Source organism: Esox lucius, chromosome 11, assembly GCF_011004845.1.
Source record: "Esox lucius isolate fEsoLuc1 chromosome 11, fEsoLuc1.pri, whole genome shotgun sequence".
Taxonomy (NCBI): Eukaryota; Metazoa; Chordata; class Actinopteri; order Esociformes; family Esocidae; genus Esox; species Esox lucius.
In genome coordinates this window covers 40,394,029-40,404,577 of record NC_047579.1, presented here as the reverse complement: position 1 = coordinate 40,404,577, position 10,549 = coordinate 40,394,029, and the positions used below count along the sequence as shown (strand labels likewise).

The 10,549-nt window shown below is 41.7% G+C and overlaps 1 protein-coding gene across 1 annotated transcript; it reads right to left on the bottom strand.

Moving 5' to 3' along the window:
* Window positions 1-3,144: 3,144 nt before the first annotated feature.
* On the bottom strand, window positions 3,145-5,913 carry LOC105013275 (keratin, type I cytoskeletal 50 kDa). Its single transcript, XM_010874684.3, has 7 exons — window positions 5,424-5,913; window positions 4,832-4,914; window positions 4,406-4,562; window positions 4,139-4,300; window positions 3,894-4,019; window positions 3,577-3,797; window positions 3,145-3,474 (listed from the first exon to the last, which is right to left on the bottom strand). The coding sequence occupies exons 1-7, from the start codon at window positions 5,886-5,888 to the stop codon at window positions 3,246-3,248; spliced, it is 1,443 nt and encodes a 480-aa protein (XP_010872986.2). The 5' UTR covers window positions 5,889-5,913; the 3' UTR covers window positions 3,145-3,245.
* Window positions 5,914-10,549: the final 4,636 nt, after the last annotated feature.

The following is a 10,549-nucleotide window of genomic DNA, read 5'->3' as shown; positions in this document are numbered from 1 at the left end:
CATCTGGTCTGAGTAGAAAAGAGCGAGTGAGGCTTCTTTGGATACAGGCCTTTTTATGCTAAGAAATTCGGATGAGTACGGGGGTCTCCACCCAAATAAATAGACAAAGGAACTCCTTTGAGGGGGGATATTGGTGGGAGGGGAAGGCCGTTTACCCAGTTTCACTGGAAGAGCATGACTTTCTCAGGGCTTGGAATTTCTGTCAAACAAGTATTATTGTTAACTTGGTTATCCGCTGTCAACAAATACATAGCTTTAGGTTAGTAATACACCTTACGAGCCTTCTGTTCCTAATATAACTTGGTATTTATTTACAAGACATATATGTTTGTTATAGCAAATTATTAGGTTGATAAGATTTGGCCAGCAACACATGATCTGAAAGGTTTGGGTCTAATAACACACAGTAATATCCCTTTTACCTGCTTATATACACACTTAGAAACCAGTAAATAGTGGCAGATATTTCTTTTTACCTAGGTGCCCGTGGCAAGTGTAGCCACACACAGTCTAATCATGAATCAACCAATACTTAATAAAATACCACTACTGATAAATTGTAGGCTCTAAACAGAAATATCCTTGTACTCTTCTACAGCTGCTCAGAGCAAAAATCCATGTTATACTTGTGAATGTGTTACACACGTGCAAATGGTGTATACAGCTACATATCTTTTCTACACACTCAAATGGTTCTATTGGTGATTTTTGCATGGGCATTTTTTGCTCACTAGAACATATTGCCTTTACAGGTTTCACAAGCCTTGTTTGACTTGTTTTACTAGTATTAACATACAGGCATTTTGTTTATCTTAGGTCCATCCATGGTATTTACCAAATAGGGACGGCTGGGTGGCCTTGTGGCTGAACAATCAGTTGTTCTGCCCCTGAGAAAACCCAATGAAGACTAAATGCTGCCATGTTGTTGCTAATAATGAGCATGCATTTTCAGTCAATTTACCTCTCAAAATACGGGTACAAAAATAAAATAATAATGATATTATGTTATTATAGTTTAGTGTTGTTTTTAATGTGATGGTTTTAAGGTTTCTTGTTTGTTGCTTCATAGTTAATTGGTTTTCTTGTGTGCTTGGTTTGTCATTTATAAGGACTGTTCTTCTAGGTTTTCTGTCTGTGTTGTCTATCCTTTTGATTTAATCCTTACCCACCTTCCCTACAGGAGGCCTTTTTTACCTCCTGCCAGGCGGTCGTTGTAAATAAGAATTTGTTCTTAACTGACTTGCCTGATAAAATACAGGTCCACTTTTTTAAATTAAATATGTTAAAGAAAAACTGCTAGCTGTAGAATTGCACTGAAAATGAAATGTAAACACATTATGAAAAAGGTTTTGTCAGGCGGATGGGGGGTCAGGTGGATGGATTTATCCTGGCAAAGGAGAAATGCTAGATGAATGTAAACAAATTTGTGCATAACAATTTCATAGAAGAAAGCTTTTTGTTGGTATGGAACATTTCCATCACCTTTTATTTCAGCCCAAGATAAATGGGACCAACACTTAACGTTTTGTGTTTATGTTTTCGTTTGGTATACATGAATGAACTGATAACAGCTCTGGTTACAAAGGATTCAGACGTGTCCTCCTGGCCTTGTAAACAGAGAATGTAGAAAGTAAATATCTTAGCTTGCTTTAATATTTCATAGACCAGAGTCACGCTTTCCCAATCTCCTCTCCCTCTACAACGCTCTGATTCACCTCTTCATTGCCCTCAGCACATTCACAGATCAGGTTCCTTATCCTCCTTATTGCACACATCTGGTCCTCATCAACCCCGATCATCCACCTATATCTAGCCCCCTGGTATCACACACCCCTGTCACGTATTGACCCGGTGTCACTCCACGCCGGAGCTGTGTCTGTGTATTCCAGGTTTTGCTCATTGGTTCCTGTTATGACATTGTTTGCTTCCTGTGTCTCTGCGCTTGTTTAACCGACGGACACCTAGACTACCAAGTTAGAGTCAGGACCAGAATATTGTCAGCGGATTGTCCTCGAGGAACCCGTGGCTACTTTCTCATGGACATTGTAAATGTATAGTTTTTTCTTTAGATTCACCTCCTTGGCCAGTATTCTGTTTATTGTGAAGGTGTGATTTCACAGAAAATAATGCTAGTTTCCTAGATTCCCAAAAGATTAGGTATACACTGGAAATATTAAATAATGTTGTCAAAATTGCATGTTCATCAAGTAAGACAACATGCTTAGTGGTGCATTACAACTGAATTTGAAAATATATATACTCTTTGAAAATATGAGGTTTCATTAGTAAAAAATTTTAATATCAAGGAATGTACTGTCCTAGCTTCATGGGGGAAGGTGGTCTGTTATGATGCTAGAACAGGGAAGCGCTTTAAACATGGCTAACTGTGAGCTGCCCTCCTAAGAGAAGTGGCACTATGAAGAACTCTGGTGGGGATGTAGAGTTTCAGCATGTCCTTAAAGGTAGGGAGGGGCAGTTCCCCCCTGATGCTCCATACAGAAGCAACATTGTGTTCAGTACAGGAAGTGTTTGGCATGTGTCAAACCCTCTGTTTAACGTATCTTTCCTTTTGAATACAAGCTCAGCAACAGGAGCACACGTTTTCCTGACAAAACTGAAAATATACGCTTTGAGGTACTTCCTGCTTGCTTCACCACAGAATGACTGTGATTGCATACATTTATATAAAATGTTTTTGTACCCTTGTTTGACCGGGTAAGTAGACTTAGAATGACCCTGGGAATAGTTATAGGAAGACGAATATTGAATGAAATATGCAGCTAGCTGCTTGGGGTGATTTAATGGCCATAATACTATGAACACACTCCTCCCACCCCAAACAGGTCTGGAACGACCCATAGCTTCTAAGTAAAGCTAGTAATATCAAGGAGGTTGCTATGCTGCTGGCTTGTACTGAACGCCCCAGTTTTCCCAATTTGACATTTTCAGGGCGGTTGACTTAAAAATAATATGTGATTAGCATCAGTAAACAGAGAAAAGGTACAGAGGGGAATGAAAGTGGTTTTTTTGCAAGATTTCTGAGTTGATCCAGACCATATATTCCTAACCACAGCAGTCAAACATTTTCACAGATTATGAGAAACCCGTTTTTGATCGAATTACAAAAATGCAATGGACAAAACGTTGGTTTAAACATCTCTGAAAACTTTTATTTCTTCATCTCCCTGAGGAAGGCTGACAGCAGTCATCAGAGGGCTGGTGTTATTTTACGCAAGGCTCCTGGTTCAAGATGACTCAGTTTTCACAGTCTCCTTCACAGTGTTGGTGTTGGTGCTAACCACTTCCCCGTTCACAGTCTCCTTCACAGTGTTGGTGTTGGTGCTAACCACTTCCCCGTTCACAGTCTCCTTCACAGTGTTGGTGTTGGTACTAACCACTTCCCCATCCACAATCTCCTGCACGTAGGTCACCACCTTCTGCAACAAACTGTTACTGGTGGAAGTTGTTGAGACACTGTGGAGGCAAAGACAAAATGTTTAGACAGTAATGGGGTGGCTAAACTATTTTTGGCCCAGTCATCTCAAGTCAATTTTGTATTGAAAGATCTAGAATCACCTGGAAAACTCTCCGTCCAACAGCCTCCGGTACTCAGAGATCTCAATCTCCAGCCTGGTCTTGATGTCCAGCAGCATTTTGTACTGTTGGCTCTGACGGTCCAGGTCACAACGAAGATGAACAAGCTGCTCCTCTAGACAGGTCACCTGTCTCTGGTAGCCGGACATTATGTTGGCATAGCGACTCTTGGTCTCATTCAGAGTTCCTTCCAGGGACCCTTTCTATTGAACAAGAATGGGAAAGAGGGTGAGTAACAGGATTTTTTTTTTAGGTCTTGATCTTGTTTTTCAGCTTAATTATTAGTCATTCAATCTCACCATGCTGTGTTGAGACTGAAGTTCGATTTCCAGACTTTGCATTGTGCGCTTAACTTCAGTGATTTCAGAACGGGATGACTGGAGGGTCTCAGTGCTCACCGCCACAACATTGTTGACCTCTTCTGACTGTGAACAACAGATAGCATGTCTTTGGTTTACCAACTGTGTTCACCGAAGATCCCTGGGAGACTCTGAATGGAAAACAATAGCAAGTAATTGGCTGAACATAAACAATGACCTATTACCTTGGCATTGAACCAGCCCTCCAGTTCTTTACGGTTCTTGTTAGCCACGGCCTCGTAGTGTTCTCGAATCTCGGCCATGACTTTGCTGAGATCTTCCTGCGGTGCTGCTTCCACCTCCACGTTGACCTGGCCACTCATCTGGGAACGTGCGGACAACAACTCCTGGGAAAGAACCATTGACATATATCTGGTCAATATTATGCCCTGCCTCACAATTAATTTGTAGCCTAACGTTTGATCGTGTTCAGCTTTATAATCCAAACCAACCTCCTCGTGGTTCTTCTTGAGGTGTATCAGTTCTTCCTTCAGGCCCTCAATCTGCATCTCCAGGTCTGATCTTCCCATAGTCAACTCGTCCAGCACCCGCTTCAGGCCGCTGATATCTGCCTCCACAGACTGTCTCATAGCCAGCTCATTCTCAAACCTGATTGACGTTAATGTATCAACAAAGTTCCTCCAACTTTTCATTTCAACTCTTACCTTACGGTTCTGTAGTCATTGGGAGTTACTGATTTCAATGCATTTCAATGCATAATTTAGGTACAAAAATGTGTTTATCTACAAGCTTCATCTGATTACATTACATAGCAATGAATTACTTAATTATTGATTGATTTAAAAATTACTGTAAATATACTATATATATAGATATACGGATCTAACACCAGATGTGAAAATGTATCTTCAACTGACTTTGTTTTGAAGTCATCTCCAGCCAGCTTTGCATTGTCAATGGCAAGGTACAATCCTCCATTATCATTAGTGGCTTCAATAATCTGAAAGAGGACACAGAGGTAAGCCTGGGATTTTTGACCTAGGTCATTGAGATCCGATTTCACACAGGACGTGTTCTGCGGATCAGAAAGCATTGTTTGTCTGTGTTTAGTGGGTGCGGGCCGTGGGTCCGTCTTTAAGGAAACAAATAGAGGTGGGAGAGGAGTGAAGGCAGCAAAACAAATGTGAACAAAATTATATTATAAATTATACAGTAATACATCTGACACAGAGTTGATGGAAAAAGGTGTGTCAAAACATAGACTAAATAAAATGTTTAACTAAACTTGTTCAAAAATTGCTATAATGCAATACAGTGCAAATGTAGGCCTGTTCTTTAGCTAAATATTGAAGCTACTATACTTCTTTTGTGTGGACTAAATGGGTCCAGGGAGCTTGAGGCACCACTACACAACCCCACCCACAACATAAACCACTTCCGTCCACAGAAGTCAGTCTTTCGGGAAAAAGAGTGTTAGTATCTCAGCCTGACATTTGCATCCTGTGATACCTTTTCCTGGAGCTCGTGGATGGTGGTGATAAAGGCGGTGCAGTCGTGAGATGCTGGCTTTGTCTTGGCCTCCAGGAACATGCGGATCTTGACCTCCAGGTCGTTGTTGGCTGTCTCCAGGGAGCGGACCCGGTCCAGGTAGGTCGCCAGACGGTCGTTCAGGTTCTGCATGGTGGCCTTCTTGTTCTCGTTCACATCGACCGCATCAGAGAGGTTGAAGCCACCGGCCCCACCGCCCATGCCTAAGCCACCAGCACCACCGCCCATGCCAAAACCACCACCGGCAGAGTAAGTGCTGGAGGCACTGGAGATGCGCACTCCAGAGCTACCCGCACCCCCGTACACACTGCTGGCCCTCATGGCGCCGATGTGTCCACCTCCAGCGCTACCACCAGACATCCAAGAGGATCCCAGTGAAGCGTTTCTGTGGGCTTGTCCGAAGCTACTGCTTGAGAAGGAGGCCATGACGGAGTCTGCTGTCTTTCTGCTTCAGCTGCAGAGGAGTGAGTGCCGAGTGGTTGGATACAGCTCCTTTTATTTACAATTTTACAATTGGAGGGAGGGATTTTCTGTGTGTGTGTGTGTGTGTTTGTGAGAAACAGAGAGTGGGTGCTGGGTGGTAAGGGTTCCAGCACAGGTGAGTCCGGAAAATTCCATCCAAACTGCCAAGGGCAAGAACTAGAGTCAACATAAACATGCCAGCAAGGGAGGACACCTGGGGGACTTGAGATGAAGTCACCCGAACCGTATGGAATTCTAAGTGTATATGGCAGTACATCCATTGTTCTAGCTTGTGGAAAGGTACCCTCTGTAATACAACTGGATGCTATAGGTCCTTTACCCTTTAGTAAAATGAAATCTATATTCTATACTGTATGTCTCTAAACACAAATGGATCTTAAATTAAGGACTAACCCTATAGTAGATTCATTTAATTCATCTTGTAGTTGTGCTTTTACCTCAGCCCCCCTGCTCTTTGCTATCTCTAAATTCCTATCTACCTGTCACTACCTGCCCTGTAGCCATGCTGAAGAAAGGGCTGTTGTGTGACTGATCATTCATAACAGCAATTCCCAAATCACGGCTGTTTACCAGTTATCCAATGGTCTCACGAGTACCCCTGTGGTTAGGCCAGGTACCTCCAGGGGTCACAGTACTCCTGGTTGTGAACCACGGCTTTATTTCATCGACAGTGGGGGAAACATGGGGGGAGGGTTTTGCTAAAATAGCAGTGGGCTGGATTCAATCCCAGTCTACAGTGCACACTCAGAATTAGAAGTACCGCTGTGTACTTAAATGGGTACAAATGCTTGTTGCTGGGGTGGTACTGTTTTGAGAGACAATTGTGTACCCTTTAGTGCCAGTCCATTTGTGTACCTCATCAAATTGTAACAGCAAATGACCTACACACGTTTCCAATGCGGCAGGGTCCAATGCAGCCCCTACCCTCGGGGATGAAATGGTACTAATTTGTTCTTTTCTTTTTGTTTTAAAAAGGAATGTCTAAAGGTGCTCTTCTGTCCCCATAAAGACCAACATTTTACCTTTGAGGGAACATTCTTTAAAGCGTACCTATAAGTACAGAACTGTTTTGAGTGTGTGGTAAATGTGCACCAGAGACAGCGGTTTTGACTGCCGTCAACTTAGCAGATATTATCTGCATGATTACCACTGTCCACAGAAATGCGGGACAACTGCAGTATATCCTGCTTCTTTGCCTCATAAGAACATTCCTTAAGTAGAGCTGTGTGCTCCAATTGGCATGTGAGCATCGAGGAGTCCCGGCCTTTATTTTTGTATGTGTACTGGAACAGCGTCTTCCTTTAAGATATGATCACTGACTTTAGTGAACGTGCTACAGCCCCACCCGAAAGGTTTGCCTTGGTTAGTCTAGAAGTCGATTGCGGACAGCGGCTATACACATTGTATTTTATTTAGACTGAGTGCTGTATCTTTGCTTAGTTGTTTTGGATCCTGTCACAAGGTTCCATGTTTGGGTCAGCTTCAGTTTTTGACAGATGACCTCAAATTCTCCTCAAGAATTCACCAAAGTGGAGGCTTTTACAGTTTTTCCTGCCCTTACGACCTGCTGTCAGTTACGTCGATTTCTAGGGATGGTTGGGTACTTTCCAGTGCTAAATGTAAATTTAGAGGTCCCAGATTACAAAATGAATGCAGATCCTGTAAATCTTTGGAAGGAATGAGGTGCCGGATTGAATAAGCTATAACAGGAGCACAGTGCTGAAATAAATTAGAAAATGCCTCATGCACATGTTGACACAATGCCTTAACACATCCATAACTGTCATCACTGCAAAAACTGTCTGTGCTATGATTTACTAACCAAATGGGAACCAAAGTCCTCTCTTATTATAATTTAAGCATTGCAACCAATTAATAGATAGGCCTAGCTAACTACTCCATAACATCAATATGGAGTAGGAAAATGTGTATTCTTATCTTTCTCTTTAATGGTCAAAAACACTACACATAACAGCCATGGAGCTCTCCTCTCAGGGCTGTTTAGGAGCCGACTGACTCACTGGTTTAAAAAATGAAAATAATTGTGATTGTATTTTAGACATTATTTCTAACTTTAGCTCACTATCAATATTCCACCACAGTTGGTTAACACATGCCCTTTTGGTTAACACATGCCCTTTTGGTTAACACATGCCCTTTTGGTTAACACATGCCCTTTTGGTTAACACATGCCCCTTTGGTTAACACATGCCCTTTTGGTTAACACATGCCCTTTTGGTTAACACATGCCCTTTTGGTTAACACATGCCCCTTTGGTTAACACATGCCCTTTTGGTTAACACATGCCCTTTTGGTTAACACATGCCCCTGTTGCTGCATACCTCGATTATGTGACTAGGCAATAGGAAGTGTTTTTTTTATTTTTTATCACTGTTGGTCAAACTCAAATGTTTCATACTTAGGTCAAACTATGTGAATCTCCTAAATGGTAATAGATAAGAGTGCTGGATCTGGACCTGGAAGTCCTGGACCTGGATTCTATTTATTATCTAGTTCTATGTGTTTTGACAGGACTATGTGTTTTGATAGGACTCAAGCATTCAGTGTGAATATTCCGATCAGTTTGACTTAATAAAAATAGTGATTTCTGAACATGCTAGCGTTGGTAAATCATACCGTGTGTGATTTTTTTGCATGATGGGACTTTTCAGCTGGAAAGGTATTTCAGATTGAAGATAATGTAAACAGAGTGCTTCTTTAAAATGACTAACACTACAATGATGTTGGTAACATCTCAATCAGGCATGTTAGTCCAGCTTTAAATTTTCCAATCTGCTCCTACAGACCGCCTTGAATTAATACTTCTCACAATTTTACCTGTTGGTTTGTGGCCTCTCTCTCCCTCGCTCTGCCTGTTTTCTGGCCAGTGCTATTGTTCTGACTGCCTCTCTCCTGCATAAAGTAAACGCGTATATAAATTCAGATGCTGTTCTTTTATGAGAGATCCTCTTCAATGACCTGTTGGTTTGTGGCCTCTTTTTCTCCCTCCTTGCCTGTTTGTTCGTTTCTATCCCTTTCCTGCCATGATCATACATAGCATCAACCAAATTCTTAAAATACTGAACACACATTTAGGACCCATAGTTACATCTAGATGATTCAAAACATCTAAACTGAAGGAAAGTAATTGCTCGCTGGGGTGTGGAGAGACCAAGAACCAAGATTGTTACCAATAACCATAGCTACTTACACTTCATACTTACACTTAGCATACACTCCATTCTTGACTGGTGATAGCTCCTCCATTACTTAGCTAGCTACTTGCAGACCCTGTGGTGAAGACTAAGACAGGGATTGCGCATATCATTTTACCAGGTGTTCTTGCTTTCAAATCATTCACAATCACTTTTTCACACAGCCATAGGAACTACTCAGTGTAATCTTGCACGCAAGCCACTGTTACGTTTATTAGATAACACATTGAAAATGAAGATAGTTATCCTAGCCACGTCTTAACAATCTTTTTAGCCAGAAGAAAGCGTATATTTTATCACGTTCATTCATTCTATAGCAATGAAAATGTACTGCCCTTTATACACGTTGCACTAATTGTGAAAATAAAACTTTGGGCTACAGAGTCCACATTTTGTCAGCCTACACACACTGCTCGTCAGGAAAGAATGAATGAGAATGTCGGATTTGGTCGCCACAGGGACGTTCCAACGTGTCAATTTTTCTAAATAAAATTATTCAGGTGGACGATTTAATATGTTTCTAATATTGAAGGGGACATGTCCCCTCCGTCCCCTCCAGCTCCTATGCCCTTGGTTCTTAAAGGCTTTTATGAGCATCGTTTGGTCAGCTCTTGACTGAATTTGGTTGGGTGCAGTGGCATTGAACCGGGTGAAAAGGGGTACTAAGTATATAGGGCCCTAACGTGTAGAGGGGCCCTCAGAGACCGCCTATGTACAGGGACCAGAATTTGGTGCTACACCTCTGGTTGGATGACCTGCCCTATGAAGATTATCACTGGTGCTGGAATTTTCTCAATTGCTCCGTAGGATAGTGGAATGATGTACTTCCAGTTGCATGGAAATGGCTTTGGTACACCTACCAAACTCATGGGCATCAATAATCTTTCTTTTGAAGGCTTAGTATATGTCTTCAGATCTTGGCATGATGTGTTACCACACAACCAGGTGGGTGTGTGGTAACACATCGTGGCTGGGTGTTTTGTAAAAGCACTTTGTTGAAAACTGCTGATGTAAAAAGGTCTTTATAAATAAATTTGATTGATTGATTGAACCATATCGTAAATACCAAACCAGACCAAGTTTCTAATCCGTCTGAAAGGTTGGACCCTCTCAAGTTACTCTGTAATGCGTTTCTAATTATTTGCACCTGTTTTGGTGCACCTGTTTCAAATGTTAGGCATTTTAGGTGATGGCAAAGATAGAGTGTACTAACTACACTGCTCAAAAAAACACTTATATCACACATTTGGTCTCGATTAATGAAATATATTAAATAACAAGATCTTCACAGTAAGTTGTGTAATTAGTTGAGAACAAAATTATATAACAGACAATGTAAACCAAAATCACCCAATTAAGGGCTGGATTCAAACTCACACTGAAAATCAG

Coding starts and splice junctions, on each gene's coding strand:
- LOC105013275 (XM_010874684.3), bottom strand. CDS start 5,888: ATGGCCTCCTTCTCAAGCAGTAGCTTCGGACAAGCCCACAGAAACGCT. Junction 4,563..4,831: donor GGAGATGACTTCAAAACAAA/GTCAGTTGAAGA, acceptor AACGTCAATCAG/GTTTGAGAATGAGCTGGCTA. Junction 4,020..4,138: donor AGGGCTGGTTCAATGCCAAG/GTAATAGGTCAT, acceptor TGTTGTTCACAG/TCAGAAGAGGTCAACAATGT.